The sequence below is a fragment of the Mastigoproctus giganteus genome, chromosome 8, assembly GCF_048544385.1.
Source record: "Mastigoproctus giganteus isolate SK-2022 chromosome 8, ASM4854438v1, whole genome shotgun sequence".
Lineage (NCBI taxonomy): Eukaryota > Metazoa > Arthropoda > Arachnida > Uropygi > Thelyphonidae > Mastigoproctus > Mastigoproctus giganteus.
Window position 1 is genome coordinate 201128968 of NC_143582.1, and position 15178 is coordinate 201144145.

General features: G+C 35.0%; 1 protein-coding gene across 6 annotated transcripts in view; it reads left to right on the plus strand.

Moving 5' to 3' along the window:
- The window catches only part of LOC150082178 (uncharacterized), a 168383-nt gene extending 153597 nt beyond the window's left edge, over window positions 1–14786 (plus strand). For all 6 annotated transcript variants that reach the window (XM_090379154.1, XM_090379153.1, XM_090379159.1 and 3 more), the window contains one exon: window positions 13569–14786. In XM_090379154.1, the coding sequence (XP_090235280.1) occupies window positions 13569–14086 (518 nt within the window). In that variant the 3' untranslated portion in view covers window positions 14087–14786. The remainder of the gene's footprint in view (window positions 1–13568) is intronic.
- The last annotated feature ends 392 nt before the right edge of the window (window positions 14787–15178 follow it).

The following is a 15178-nucleotide window of genomic DNA, read 5'->3' on the forward strand; positions in this document are numbered from 1 at the left end:
TGCTTTCTGTCCAAACAGTTGTGCTGGTTATATGCTATATGATTGAAAGTCTTTGTTTGGACGACACACACATACACACAGTGGTTGTTGCTAAAAGCTTTGAATTAAAAATCTAACGCAGTCTGCCAATTAAATAATGAGACAAAATTTGGATAAAGAAAATAACAATGCCAAGGTCTGGAAATGGTTATATATTTTCGAAGTAATCCCCATAAGACTGTACATGATGCTCAGAATGATTAATTAAATCCTGGAAGCACCATCGATACTGCAATGAATTAATGCCCATCACCTGCTGCTCACTCCCTGGATGGCCTTAATGTTGTTGAAACGTCCTTTCAGCACCCTCTTAATTTTGCTGCCAAAAAATAGTACATCATTATCATCACAGCCATTTTCAATCCACTGCAGGAAAAAGGGCTCTCAAGCAACTTTCCAGTTTCTTCTGTTTTGTGCAATGGCCATCCATTTACTATCCACAAACTCATGAATTTCATCTGTCCATCTCCGTCATTGTCTTCCAGGTTTTCTTCTAGCTCCTCTTGGGTACCATTCTGTTATTTTCTTAGTCCATCTGTCATCATGTCTTCGAGCTATGTGTCCTGCCCAAGACCATTTTAGTTCTTTAGTTTTGATAAGAATGTCCTTTACTTGAGTTTGCTGCCTAATCCATGTGTTTCTCTTCTTATCTAACAGTCTGATTCCCAATATAATTTGTTCCATTCTTCACTGTGTAGTTCTTAGCTTCTCTTCTATTCTTTTGGTGAGTGTCCAAGTTTCAGTTCCATAAGTCATGGTGGGGAGTATACATTGGTTCATTATTTTACGTTTCAGACAAATTGGGATATTGCTCCTCAGTATGTGACTATATTTCCTGAATGCTTTCCATCCAAAATTTATTCTTCTCTTAACTTCCAGTCATTTATTATCATTATTACAGCTAAGACTTGTCCCAGATAAGTATATGACTCGACCTTTTCAATTACTGCTCCTTCAATCATTATATCCCCTTCTGTGGCATACTTGTTCATCATTACTTTTGTTTTAGCCATATTCACCTTTAGTCCAAAATCCTTGCTAACTCTACATGACTGATTAAGATATAGTACACTGGTGCCAAACAAGCAAGTAGAAAGACAACAGGTTGCATCTTACACAATGAATGCGCTCATACTAATGTTGCATGATGCTCAAATAATAGTTGTTTGCTATAGTCCCTTAAGGATGAATTCCTTATGAATGATTCCTTTGATGTTGAAGACAACAATCAGCATTATCTTGACGTGAGATTTCTCGAGTCAGATCTTCTTCTGCCTGGGTAAGCTCAGCAATCGCCAAACCATGTTTTTTCTTTTCATTTCTGGGTCATATTGAAGCACAAACTCTCGTTGAACATCATAATTTTCTTCAAAATATCAGGGTCATCTTCAGCAGATTCAATGAAATTGCAACAACAGTCGATTGTTTTTTGCTTTGCTCCAGGTTCAAGCTGTGTGGCACAAATTGTGAACAAATCTTTCATTTCCCTAAATCATTTTTTAAAACATTGCAAATCATTTCTTTATTAATTTTCAACATGTTAGTGATTATAACGCTACACATCCTTCCACTCCCCCACACACTTTTTAAATCTCTGCCCTACACATTGTTCTGTGCTACACAGAGTACACAATGCAGAGATGGAGGGAACCCATGGTGCCATCAGACAACTAACACACTTTGTACTTAGTTCATATGGATGGTGATTCTTTGGTATTCGTTCACAAGATTGTGGACTTTCTTGATGTTTTCCTTCAGTTTGAATGGAAACTAGCAGTCCCAGTCTGTGGTCATCCTCAGTAACTCATGCATTATGAAAGCATGCAAACCACTCGAACACATGCATACAGGGCGCCTCCGTAGCCAGGTGGGAAGAAGCAGCAGTGTGTAACGCACGCTTCTTGATTAGACCGGGGTTCGATCCCGTCACCACCAAATACGGGGATGCGGAAAGATCAGGGAATGATCACCGCATATTCCCGGAGCAATATGGCCTTAGTTGCTAATGCTCCTAAAAACCAAATAACAAACAAACATGCATACAGGATAGACACTCATCTCCACAAACCTTTTTCAGGGCTTTGGACATTTCTGTCACACTTTTTACCCAAATTAAAATAAAATTTATTTACCAAATGTTGTTGCATCTTCAAATTTCTGACAGTGCACCACAGTCTTGTTACAACTGCCATGACTCGGAAACTACTGAAGTGATGCTCATGCACATGCACTCTAACAAAAGAACTCATTGAGCAGTTTGAATGGCACACTATTTTTTTAATGTGGCATTCAGTGTGGACAGTTAAAATCAGTCCCATTATTTAATTGGTGACTGTTTACATAGTAGTAGTAGTGGGACCACCTTTAGTTAGCATGACAGCCTCGACCTTCCTGGGAATATTAATCAACTTTTAGTAGCTGTTGGCTGAAATTTGTTTCCATTCCCCCTACAAAGCAGCTGTCAGGGCTGATCTGGAAGAAGACCATTTTGACCACAGGCTAATCCAGCACTCCATCCCACTCAATGTTGAAAAGTCTGAACTGGCCAGTCTGACTTTTCAACATTGCCAACAAACAGTATGATGTATAGCATTATCATGCTGATTTTGAGTATGGCTCATTTTGCTAGTACTGCCAGTGTAGGTAGCACATAATTCTTCAAACTATCCAAAGGAGTTATAAACTTCATGGTTTTATACATACCACTAATGGACCAGGTCTGAATTATCTGAAACAACCCATACTATCGTTGTTGTTGTTATTTGGTTTTTAGGAGCATTAGCAACTAAGGCCATATTGCTCTGGGATATGCGGTGGTCATTCCCTGACCTTTCCGCATCCTCCGTATTTGGTGGTGACAGGCTCGAACCCGGTCTAATCAAGAAGCGTGTGTCCATACTATCAGGCTGCCTCCAACAGACATCATGGTCAGGACAATACACTCCTCCAGAAAGTGCCCTTTGAGCAAATTTCACATTCAAATGTCATCAGAACAAAAAATTGTGTATTGAGATTTGTCATTCCACAGCACCTGCTACTGTTCAAAAATCCTGTTTCATATTGATGACCATGATATTAGACATATGCACAGCTGCTCTACTAACCCAAAGCTATGCAGCTCCCTACAGATGGTTGAGCTATTGATGGATGTTTTTTTGCACTCTTGGACCTGCTCCATGATATTTTTACAAAGATGACTTGCATAAGAGGCAAATTGCTCTTTATGGTTGTTAAACATGTTCTGTGAGTTAGACCAAACTTTTTTATTTTTTATTGAGATGGCACCTATGATTTGCCATCTTTGAATAACATTTGTCACGGTGGATTTTGTTATATAATCATGAGTTGCGCGCACGCACGCACACACACACACACACACACACACACACACACACACACACACACACACACACACACACAAAGGTTATTGATGTGGCATCCAGGCATCATTCCACAGTGATGGTCTGTTAGTTCCAATTCACAGCTTTTACTGGTTTCTAATGTAATGGAGCTGTATAGGTAGACATACAAGATTTATATTTGATATTTGTATGCCTGAGCTAATACTCTTGTACAGAGGCATTTGGCACAGTTATGCAATATTCATGAAGGGTTGTCTGAATAGTTTTGATCTTATAGATATGCCCTTGTGGGTGCTTATCTCTGACTTTGTTTCCTGAAGAATATGTTTGATGGCTTCTAAATTTATTTATATGGTTAATTTTTATTCCTATAACAGTATTAGAATTAGTAGTGGCAAAGAAGAAAAGTTGTGTAAGGAAGCAAGCTTATATAGAGCATTAGCCAAAAGAGGGGAAAAAATGCCTACCCACTTCACTTGCCCATCCCTTCTAATAATTTTTCCAATCCTTTAAATTTATTCAAACTGCCCACTTCCATAACACCAAGATGGAAACTTGTCCCACATATATGTGAGATATTCCAACCTTCTCCCAAGCCCTGGTCAAATTTTAAAAAGAGAAGCCCACAGTTGAACAGTGCACACATCAGCTTTAATGGCACAGAATGCACATAAAAATTTGCCCTGCAGGAGAGAGAACCTTTCATTTTTTTTTCTTTAATTTATAATTAGTTACTCCATTTTAGACAAAAATAAAATGTCTGAATAGAATGTATTTAGTAACTGTTAAATTTAAGAAATAAACATACATTTCATTGTGTGTTGGATTTGAAGAATGATGATTTTTTTTATAAAAAACAATTAATTGAATAACAAAAACAGATACTTCTGCTGCCATTGTTGAAGAGCTAAAAGAGAGCTCAAAACATATCGTCTCTCAAAATTAAACCCAAAATTTCACTATGGTATTATTTTTACTCTTGTTATTTGTTTACTAAAATTCTAAAATATTTGCATCATTGTTCACATTTATAATTATAAGTTCCTAAGGACAGGGATTTTCTTTCCAATTATATTAAATGTACTTTTTAAAAAATGAAAACCAGTCATTGGCCTCTACAAAATTGAAATCCATACCTTACATCCAGTTATTCATGAAATAATGTTGAATATCAAATCAATATCAAGTCAGGTGCAAGTAATTGTCTTACAAACCAAATGATTGCTGCATACATTACTTTAAAAACAACCTTTTATATGCTAAGGATACAAAAATGTATAGCAGCAAACAGCTCATTGATTATGTATTATTGCAACATATATGGCTGTTTATTTGAGTGTCTGCTGATTTTGTGGATATGCCACTGATTGGTACAATTTTACAATGATAAATAAAAATATTTATTAATTTTGCATTATGTATCACAAAAAAAAAGGTTCATCCTAGGCCTAAATATAAATAATATTTGGACACAAAATTTACAAGAAACGTTTACCATACAGGTAGCAAAAAGCAACTTAATATAATGAGGTTGCTCTTAATATACACCAGTGCTTTCTAAACTTTTTTTGGATGCCACTATACTGTCTACATACCAAAAATAATTTGATGCCCCATCACTTTTGTTCCTTTAGTTGATGGTAAGCATAACAGTATGCAACTTGCTTTGTTCTGAGATGTTCTTTTAGTGGCATGGCACACAGGTAAATCAAAATGGAGAATAGTGAATATGTAAGCACTTCAACTTGCATAGAGTATAACTTGTCTTTAATCACTTAAAGCAGTGGTGTCCAACCCATGGCACAGAAAGTGAACTAAAACAGCATTTTAAATTTTGTTAATTATTTCAAGAACCATGTACATTTGACACTAAATTAAGTGGAAATAAACGAATTCAAAAGAGCGCCTGTATTTGCCGCACTCATTGTGGCAAATACAAGCACTCCTCTACTTACATACAAACGACAAGACTGAAAACATAACTCACAGATACGTGCAAAGCACAAAGCTGTTGCTATATTTGGTTATAAGAATCAATTTTGAATGCCTTTTGTGATATTTTTTTAAAGCAGATTTCTGGAGGTCACTACCATAAAACAATAAAAACAATTAGCAGTTTCCTGATTATTGGGCTTTTCTGTTAGTGAAATCTATTAAAAACTGGTAGTAAACTCGATCTTATTGCATTTGCAATGATAGCTGGAATTCTGTGGAATTTTATGTTATTATGGTGAAATGTGCTTCCCCTTCACTGAAATCTTCAATTATATAAAAAACATAAATAAATTTTCAGAATCTTCTCTTTGTTCTTATTTTTTGAGCTTCATAAAGTTGTTACTCCGTATCTCACTTGTGCATATTGTGTTAGTGCAATTTGTGTGTTCCTTGTTCTTTGTTATTGATTGCTTATTTTCTGTTTTAAATTTTACGACCAAAAAAAGTCAGTGAACAGAAATATCAGTTAGTTACACTATTAATTAAACTATGTACTTAAGCATAAATTTATTTTTATTTTGCTAACTTGTAGGAAATATTCTGATTTTCACACATCATTTAATTTTACTAATTAATTGGAGGAAGTAAAGCTCTATACCTTTACTTTTATAGCCTGTAGATAATATTTCTCATATTTTCGCTTATTAGACTAGTTGTTTAATGCAATTAAATTCAGTTTGCAAACGTGATCACAATGACTGGCATTTACTACATATCGTATAGTGAATGGTATTTTATTTTGGAGAGTCCATCATAAAGTGAATTTGATTGTAGATTAAATTAATTTTGAATAAATACTGTACTCCATTATTATTCATTGTATGTTTTTATCGGTTTAACTCGGTTTCAAATCGTAAAATGTTGTACATGATGACGTTTGTTGGGGTTTATAATCTCGGTGCGTTGTACTGTACTGTACATGTATTTTGTATCTACAAGACTGGAGTTGGACTTATGTACATGAAAAAAAAACTGATTAAGTACGTAAGTTGAGGAGTGCCTGTATGTGAAAGTGTTGAAGTTACGAAGCTACATGTTGGTATTGTGAATTCTGTTTCTTTTATCAATGTTTTGTATCAAATGTGCACATGCCCGACCAGAAGTGTGTGTATTTACGAGGTGCTATCAAAATGTTCCAGGACTCCAATTATGGCATGCCTTCTACTTGCCTTGGTGGCTACACAAAAGTACACTTCATTGAAAATTTAACACACTAATTTTTTTCAAGTCACTCAGTGCAGCCTGCAGAACAAATCTAACTTTGAATATGGCCCCTGTACAGGAAAAGGTTGGACACCACTGTCTTAAAGGAATACAGGTAATTCTCAGATGTTCATAGTACTTCCTGTAACATTTCTTCAGTGACTGAATTTTTGTCCTTATTACACCATAAACTTGGGTTCAGCTGGCAACGTAACTTTGTATGGTAAGAAGTTAATAATGTAATATGGATAGCAATTCAGTCATTGAGGAAGTTGTAATGGAAATACCATGAAACTTCTGAGAGTAATCTGCGTACATTAAGAAATCAAAGACAGGTTACAGTTTACACCAGCTTAGATTTTTTGTACTGCAATTCCTTTGTTTTGGGCCAAAACATACAAAAAAGAATGAGAGAGGGAAGATTCATGGTGCTAATCAACTACAGTTAATAACTTTCAGATAGAAAGAACATATCCAGAGCTCACCAATCACCAAGTATGAAGCATATGAAGAAATAAATGGCATAAATTTTTAATGTATTACTCAATAATTGTATTTTAATCAGTTAATTATATTAATATGTGCAGCGAAAGGAAATCGGAGCAAAAACAGTATTGATACAATGCCAAAATTTAGTGACACCCTTTGGTATATGATGTGAAATCCACTTAGGAAAGTTTCAGTATATACATTGTTTATGTACAATTTAAAACCTCATAAAAAATTCATCTTTCAGTTTCTTAGTATCTCAAGTGTTACACATACAGGGTTATCTATTTATTGCATAATCCTTTGGTCAACAGTGTATTCTGAAGTAACTATGGTAACAGAGCACATGATGGTATTGGGTATGGAGTGAGGTATTTTTAGACAGGTAGAAGTAGCAGAAGGCACTTTCATTGTGATGGAAATGGTAATATTTAAGGAGCAATGCAGTATTTATTAGTGCAGTGCACAAAATTATCTTTTCCCTATAGGTAGTTCTTGACTTTACAGGTTAATTCGTTCCTAGCATGTGCTTGTAAAGCGGGAATTAAATCTCATAGACATAATGTTAAAAATAGGGGTTACATTCTTAACAATGAAATTAGTTAGCTGATTAGTTTATGTTTAAACAATGATTGATTTATCCAAAGAAATTAAAATGTAGTGTGTAAAATCAAGCAAATTATAATAATAAATTATTTATGACTTACAAATTTTAAAGAATGTTTATTCTTCATCATCGACTAAATGCACACTCGTTGATCACTTATTATTGGCTTGGCACTTGTTGGTTTGTTGCACGAGGAGTCGTCTTCTTCAGAAATGCTTCAAGAGGCATTTGTTTCCAAGATAATCTATTTTCTTTATAAATTTCAATAGATGCATAAGCATTTTTTAATGGAACGCACAAATTGCAACTAACATGGTAGAGAATGAAAGGGACTTGGGGGTGGTTGTGCAGGCAGATATGAAGTTCTCTGAGCAGTGCAGACGGGCTGCAAGAGTAGCTCATGGAGTATTGTCAATGATATACAGGAATTTTTCCAGCAGGGATAAGGAGGTGATTATTCCCTTGTATAAGGCAATGGTCAGGCCACACCTAGAGCTGTATACAGGTCTGGAGGCCTCATTTCAAGAAGGATGTAGAGCTGCTGGAACGAGTACAGAGAAGGGCAACAAGATTAGTGAATGGAACAAAGGGGTGCTCTTACGAAGAAAGGCTTACGTTTTGCAAATTACAGTGTCTGGAGACTAGGCACCAGCGAGGTGATCTGATAGAGGTGTATAAAGCCTTGAATGGTTTAAGCATGCTCAATGCTGATGGGATTCTTCCTCTAGCTCAGAATAATCACCTGAGAGGGCATAAATTCAAATTGAGGAAAGACAGATGTAGGATAGACGTGCGGAAATTTGCCTTTAGCCAGCGGGTGGTTGGTTGGTGGAACAGACTTCCATCCCTTGTAGTGGAGGTTGATAGCCTAAATAAGTTTAAGGCTCAGCTGGACAGGTATTTTGAACGAACAGAGGGGTGAAGTGGAAGTGGGTTTTTTTTTTTTTTTTTGGTTGATGCTGCATAAGCTTGCTTTCTTGCATCAAATGCCTCTACTAATGCTAATGCTAACATGATTTGCACGGAGTAACAAGTTTACGAAGTTTAAAAAAAAAGGAATGAAGAAAATATTCTGTAAATTAATTTATGTTTTTTATACGATTGAAGATTTTAGTAAAGGGGAAACACATTTCACTATAATAATGCAAAAACCACACAATTCCAGCTATTGGTATTTTCGCAAATGCAAGAAGATCGAGTTTACTACTCATTTATAATTGCTTGCAGTAACAGAAAAGCCCAATAAACCCGAAAGTGCAAATTGTTTTATGGTCGTGACCTCCAGAAATGTGCTTTAGAAAAATGTCACAAAGGTGTTCAAAATTGGTTCTTATAACACAACATATGATAATGATGAAAGCGTATTGCATTTTAGAGATTTGAATTAGTAACTAATACAATTTTCACTATAAAAACGACCTTTTAGAGAGTTACATAGTGAAAATTTCAACTTTCGAGGTCATGGAACGAATTACCAAAAAAACAATGTGTTATTGAGTTCACATTACAATATTTTCATGATATGATGGTGTCTCTGGAACGGATTAATATCGTAAAGTTGGGTACACTGTATTGTATAGCTATGCACGTGGTTTGAAATTCGGTATTTATGAATGTTTTAACATTCATTTTTTGCGATTAATGTTCATATTTTTGATTTTGTTAATACTTGAAAAAAAAAAAAAAAAAAAAAAACTTATAAACCCGGGAACTCGTAAAGAGAGAACTGCCTGTATTTTATAACATTATCTTTCATCCAGATCATTTTTGCAATGACAAAAGCTATTACATAAAATTTCCAAACAGGCCTATATGACCGAAGAAAAACATTAAATATATTCTTGCCATTGATGAAAATGTATTCTTTGTGGAGTTTCATATGATATTCCATACATATTTCCAAACAGGAAATTGGAAATCTACACTAGCAGTATGAAAACTTCCAATACATTCTGACACAGCTTAATTGAATTATGTATTCGTTTTAATAAAATTTTGTTGTATTGCAAACTGACCTGCATTTTAATTAAAATTAGATTACCACTGTGTAATCTAATATAAAATCACTGTGTATTTCATGTTGAAATTCATCATATAAACAAATTAAGATTAATTATCAAAAACTGATTTTTTTTTCCATCTTTACATTGTTTTGGAAAATTTGAATAAACATGTTATTATTAAAATCCTTTATTGCATGTTTCTATCTTTACATAGACTGTGAAAAAGAAAACATAGCAGTTGCTGTGTTTCCTTTGCACAGTCACAGCCCAAATGATCATGGCCGGGGGTTAACACAAATCATCACATAACAATCACATAATATAAAGTTGAGCGACAGTTTCTATTTACATAATTACAGATGGTGTTATATATACTGCATGTAACATTTCGCTGAACTCCTGTAGTTTCTTCACCAGTGAGGTGGCAAATTACTGTCAGCAAATGGGCTTCAGTACAGTGGCTTTGAGAGGATTACAGTTCATCAATGAGCTTTGTGGTTGAATTCGTTTCTAAATCAATATTTGTATCTTGGAAAACCAGCAGTAAGGGAAAGGGAAAAACAAATTAGTTTTAAAACAGTGCATAAATGTGATAATCATAGTTTTTGATATTGATTTTCCTTCCATGCACACACTGGATTTATCCATCTGACATAATTCTAGAAACAGAACATTTGATTATTTTAAATAATAAATATGTAAACGTTTTTGTTTTTGAATCATTTTGTAGGAAGCCTGATTGATGAACCCACTAATTAGTTTGAGATACCAAAAGTTTGAAAAGGTGACTTCTGAATAAAATTTTTGTTTTCAAAAACAAAAAAAGGGAAGAATTCAATGAATGAACTGAGAGGAAATTATTAATTTCCTCTCAGTTCATTCATTGAATTCCTTCCGTTGAATGGGAGGAAATTATTAATAATGTACCATTGTAGAAAAACTCTATAACCATACATTTAATTAAAAAGTTTCAAAGTGTAAATGATTCCAAAAACTCATTTTATTTTACAATCTGTAGATGCTCTGGGTACTTCAATTCAAATCAATGTAATTCAAATCATGTCCAATTAATAATCATGTTCTCTTCCCATTTGTTATGGGATTGTGATCCATAATTTGTACAGCTTTCGTGATTCAGTTCTTATAGTCTAAACAGCAATGGGAAAACATGCATTATCTTGAAACCCTATGCAGAAAAGTCATGTGGAGTTAAATGTGGCTATCTTGGCAACCAAGCAGTTACAGGAATTCTTCCTGCCCCCCAATCCATTTTAGGGTGTAGATTGGATGGAACTGCTGAGGAGCTGTAATTTGCATGTTGTATTCTTATGTATATCCTAAGGATTTGCCACACTCTGCTTTGTAACTCCCCACTGGCAGGTACATATGATGGCTCGCCATTTTGATAAGTTTGTGATGTAAGTGCCTCACACAACTTGATACAACCTCAGGGTCACAAAAAATAATTTCAAGTTACTGAATAATTTGAATTTGCACTTTTAAGATTAAATATTTAGTTATTACGCAATGAGTTTGGTAATTACAACATTATTGAAAAACCCTGTATATCCATTTAATGAGCCAGTACCCAGAAGACAAAATTCAGAAGTTTGGCTGGGTGACACTTGACTAAACAGTAGAGATGTGTAAAGAGTGGGGTATAAGCATTGTTGTTAGTTGCAAGTTCTTTTTCGAACTATCCTATTGCTTGCAGAATTTTTCCTTTCAGAATGCAAAAAAGATTAGTGTCTGAGAGAGCTGTTTGGTATCTTCCAATCAGTTTGATCTCCTAATTCTTATTTAACATTACAATTAGAATTAATTATTAATCCTAATTGTAATATTAAATAAAATTTAACATTAATATTATCATTAGGATTAATTATTAATCATAATTTAATGTTATTTAGGAATAATTGAGATTGAATTCCATGATATATTTGCCCAGCTGACAAACCAAATATTCAGATACAATTTGTTTTTTGCTGCTTGAGGGTTAGTAGTAGCAGCATGTGATGCAAGAAAGCAAGTGTATGAGCTTATGCAACACCAGCCAAAAAAAAAAAAAAAAAAATCACACCATTCCCTCCAAATGCCTGTCCAGTTCCTCCTTAAATTTATTTAACCTATCAACTTCCACAACGACAGATGGAAGTTTGTTCCAGCAATTAACCATCCGCTGGCTAAAGGCAAATTTCTGCACATCTATTCTACATCTGTCTTTTCTTAATTTGAATTTATGCCCCCTTAGGTTAGTAATCTGAACAAGTGGAAGGATCCCATCAGAATTCAGTGTGCTCAACCCATTCAAGGCCTTATACACCTCAGTCAGATTAGCATGCAGGTGCCTAGTCTCCAGCCACTGCAATTTGCAGAACTTAAGCCTCTCTTGGTAAGAGGATCCCTTCATTCCCCTCACCAATCTTGTTGCCCTTCTCTGTACACGCTCAAGCAAATCTACATTCTTCCCAAAATGAAGCCTCCAGACCTGTACGCAGTACTCAAGGCGTGGCCTGACCATTGCCTTATACAGAGGGATAATCACCTCCTTTTCCCTGCTAGCAAAATTCCTATATATCATTGACAAAACCCCATGACCTGCCCTGGCAGACTGTCTGCATTGTTCAGAAAACTTCATATCTGACTGCACAATTACTCCCAGGTCTTTTTCATTTTCTACCACCTTAAGTGTAGTACCACACAGTTGGTACGTTTCTCTGGGGTTACTTCTACCCATATGCAGTACTTTGCATTTGTCAAAGTTAAACTTCAGTTGCCACTTCTTAGCCCATCTGCCCAAATTATCTAGATCCTGTTGCAGTAGCACACTGCCATTACTGTCATTAACAACCCTGCCAACCTTTGTATCATCTGCAGACTTCGACACTAAGCCTGATATACCTTCATCAATATCATTGATAAATATACAAAACAACAGAGGACCCAACACCGAACCCTGTGGGACTCCACTAATAACATTAGTCCACGAAGAGCAGCACCCATTAATTACCACCCTCTGTCTTCTCCCACTCAACCATCCTTTTATTCATTGTAGCAACTTACCCTTAATACCATTCTGCTCCAATTTGTACAATAGTCTTCCATGCGCAACAGTGTCAAAAGCTTTCCTGAAATCCAAATATATGATATCAAAATTATTTTTTGCATCCAGTTCCTTTGTTCTTTTGTAGAGATCAAATTCCAGACCATCTAATATCTAATTTTATTGCTAAAGCATGAATATAAAAGGAAAGAGCACAAATGAATTGTCCCTTATGGAATACTGCAGTTGACTTCCATTGCAATGTTCCGACTTTCTTTGAATTTCATTATCCTGGTCATAACAGAATCCTGATATTCAAATAAAAGTAAAAAAAAAAGTAAAGTGCAGCCATTATCAACCCACTGCAGGATGGAAGCCTCCTCAACGATTCATGCTGAGGGAAATGGACCATAATCTGCCACGCTGGTCCAGTGCGGGTTGGCAGATCGACCGTATTCAGCAGTCAGGGGCTTGAACCCCGGTCTAAAGAGCGTGTGCTGCTGCACTCCCGCTCCTGCCCACTTGGCTACGGAGGCCCTGATATTCAAATAGAGATGGTCATTAGCTGAATATGGCAGCAGACATGATCAGACCATTAGCTGAATAAATAAATTTACAGAAAGTTTAATTGTTGCTAATATATGAATAAATCACATATAATAAGAAATATTTACATTAAAGAAGAAAGCATATTAAATAGTTATTCCTAAATTTGAAATTTCAGTAAACATTTTAATTTAATATAGGTACAGTATTACTTTAATATTTTATTATTCACAAATTATGTAAATTGTTAATAAATGATGAATTTTTTCCTCCCATTGTAGATGTGAATGGAATTGGGAATAGCACATTTACAAGAATGGTTTGCCCCACTCTTCAAGATTCTGGAAAAATTGATAGACATACTTCCCAGTGCAAAGACTTGAGTCGTTCAAACAACACAGTATGTGAACTTCCTGGCAAGCAAGTAAAAGTGGATGGATTATATAGGGCTCAGTCATGTCCTGTAATTCTGTTTTGGCTTCAGAGGACATCTAATCTTGATGGTTCGGCAGTGGAGGCTACAGTGTTAACAGCAGATTTGGATGCCCCAAGGTTACGAAAGGCAAAAGCATCTCTATCAGAAAAGACACGTAAACAGAAAAATAGGTACAGTTGTAGTAATTTGGACTATATGGACTACAGTTGCATTACTGGTGGCTTTACTCATGACTCTTGTCCAGAAGTACCACAGTTTGGCGGATGTCAGAAAGTAAGCGGGACTTCAAGTCCAGATTCAAATTCAGCATTGTCGCAATCACATGGTTTTTGCCGTAATATCGATATGATTCAAGTTTCCTGATGCAGTCCTTCACAAACTTCATCCTGCTATAGTACATAAAAATGAGTATGAACTGCCAGATCACTGCCAGGTATAGCTAATGGTTGTTTTCTTTGCCACACCTAGGAGCTGAATTGATTATTGCATGTTGCAGTGTTATGTTGAAATGTCAGACTCTATTAGCAGGGTAGTATAGAACTGTGCATAAATAGACCAATCAGAAATGGCTACATATCTTTCAGGTATTCTACAATCATGTGTGATAGATTCTTTTAAATTAGAGATTTAAATTCTTCAGATTTTTTAAATAGTTGTTAAGAGGGGCAGGTCTCCTTTCAGAATAATTTCATTCAATGATATTAAATTTTTACATGTAGACTATTTGACATTTGTTGTTAATTAAACTTACAGTATTTACTAGTAGATGTGCAGTGATCTCACTGGACACACACTGTCCATTCCTAAAGTTGGGGCTGTTTAGGGTAAAATATGTGGAAAGATTTGCAAAAATTTTGGTTAGGTCTGAATTGTTATATTTGTTGTACTGGTTATTCTGAAAGATTACTGTAAGTTGCCAAATATATTGTTTCAAACTGAATATATTTAATTCATATGCATGTGATATACTGTATATTGATACTGTTTGTAACAATTCTAAATCACAGCAAACTAGCTGAAAAACAAAGCAGCTTTGTTGTTCCTATAATTTACTTACAAGAAATGACATGTTTATTTTATTTATTTTATTTTATTTTATTTTTTTTTTTGCCTAATAGAGGGGATTATATTTTTGTTTTCCATTTTTAATGAAATCAGTTGATTATTTGTGATTTTTAATTTTTGATCTTAAAAAAACTCTGTTGGTTATTTAACTATAAAAGTTAGTTTCCCTTTTTACTCTAGTATGTAGTGATGGATGCTAAGGAGTTGAAGCCGTTTCTGGAAGAGCCATGTTGTGATGTAACTGTAATACTAGCTTGTAGGATTTTAATTTTTTTATTTTTTATTTTTATTATTTTTTTTTAACAAGTGAACTGTTACACAGTAAATGTAATATTGGTGTTTTCAGAAGTTAGTGTGGACTCAGGTAGTGAAATGGAACTTAATCTCAAC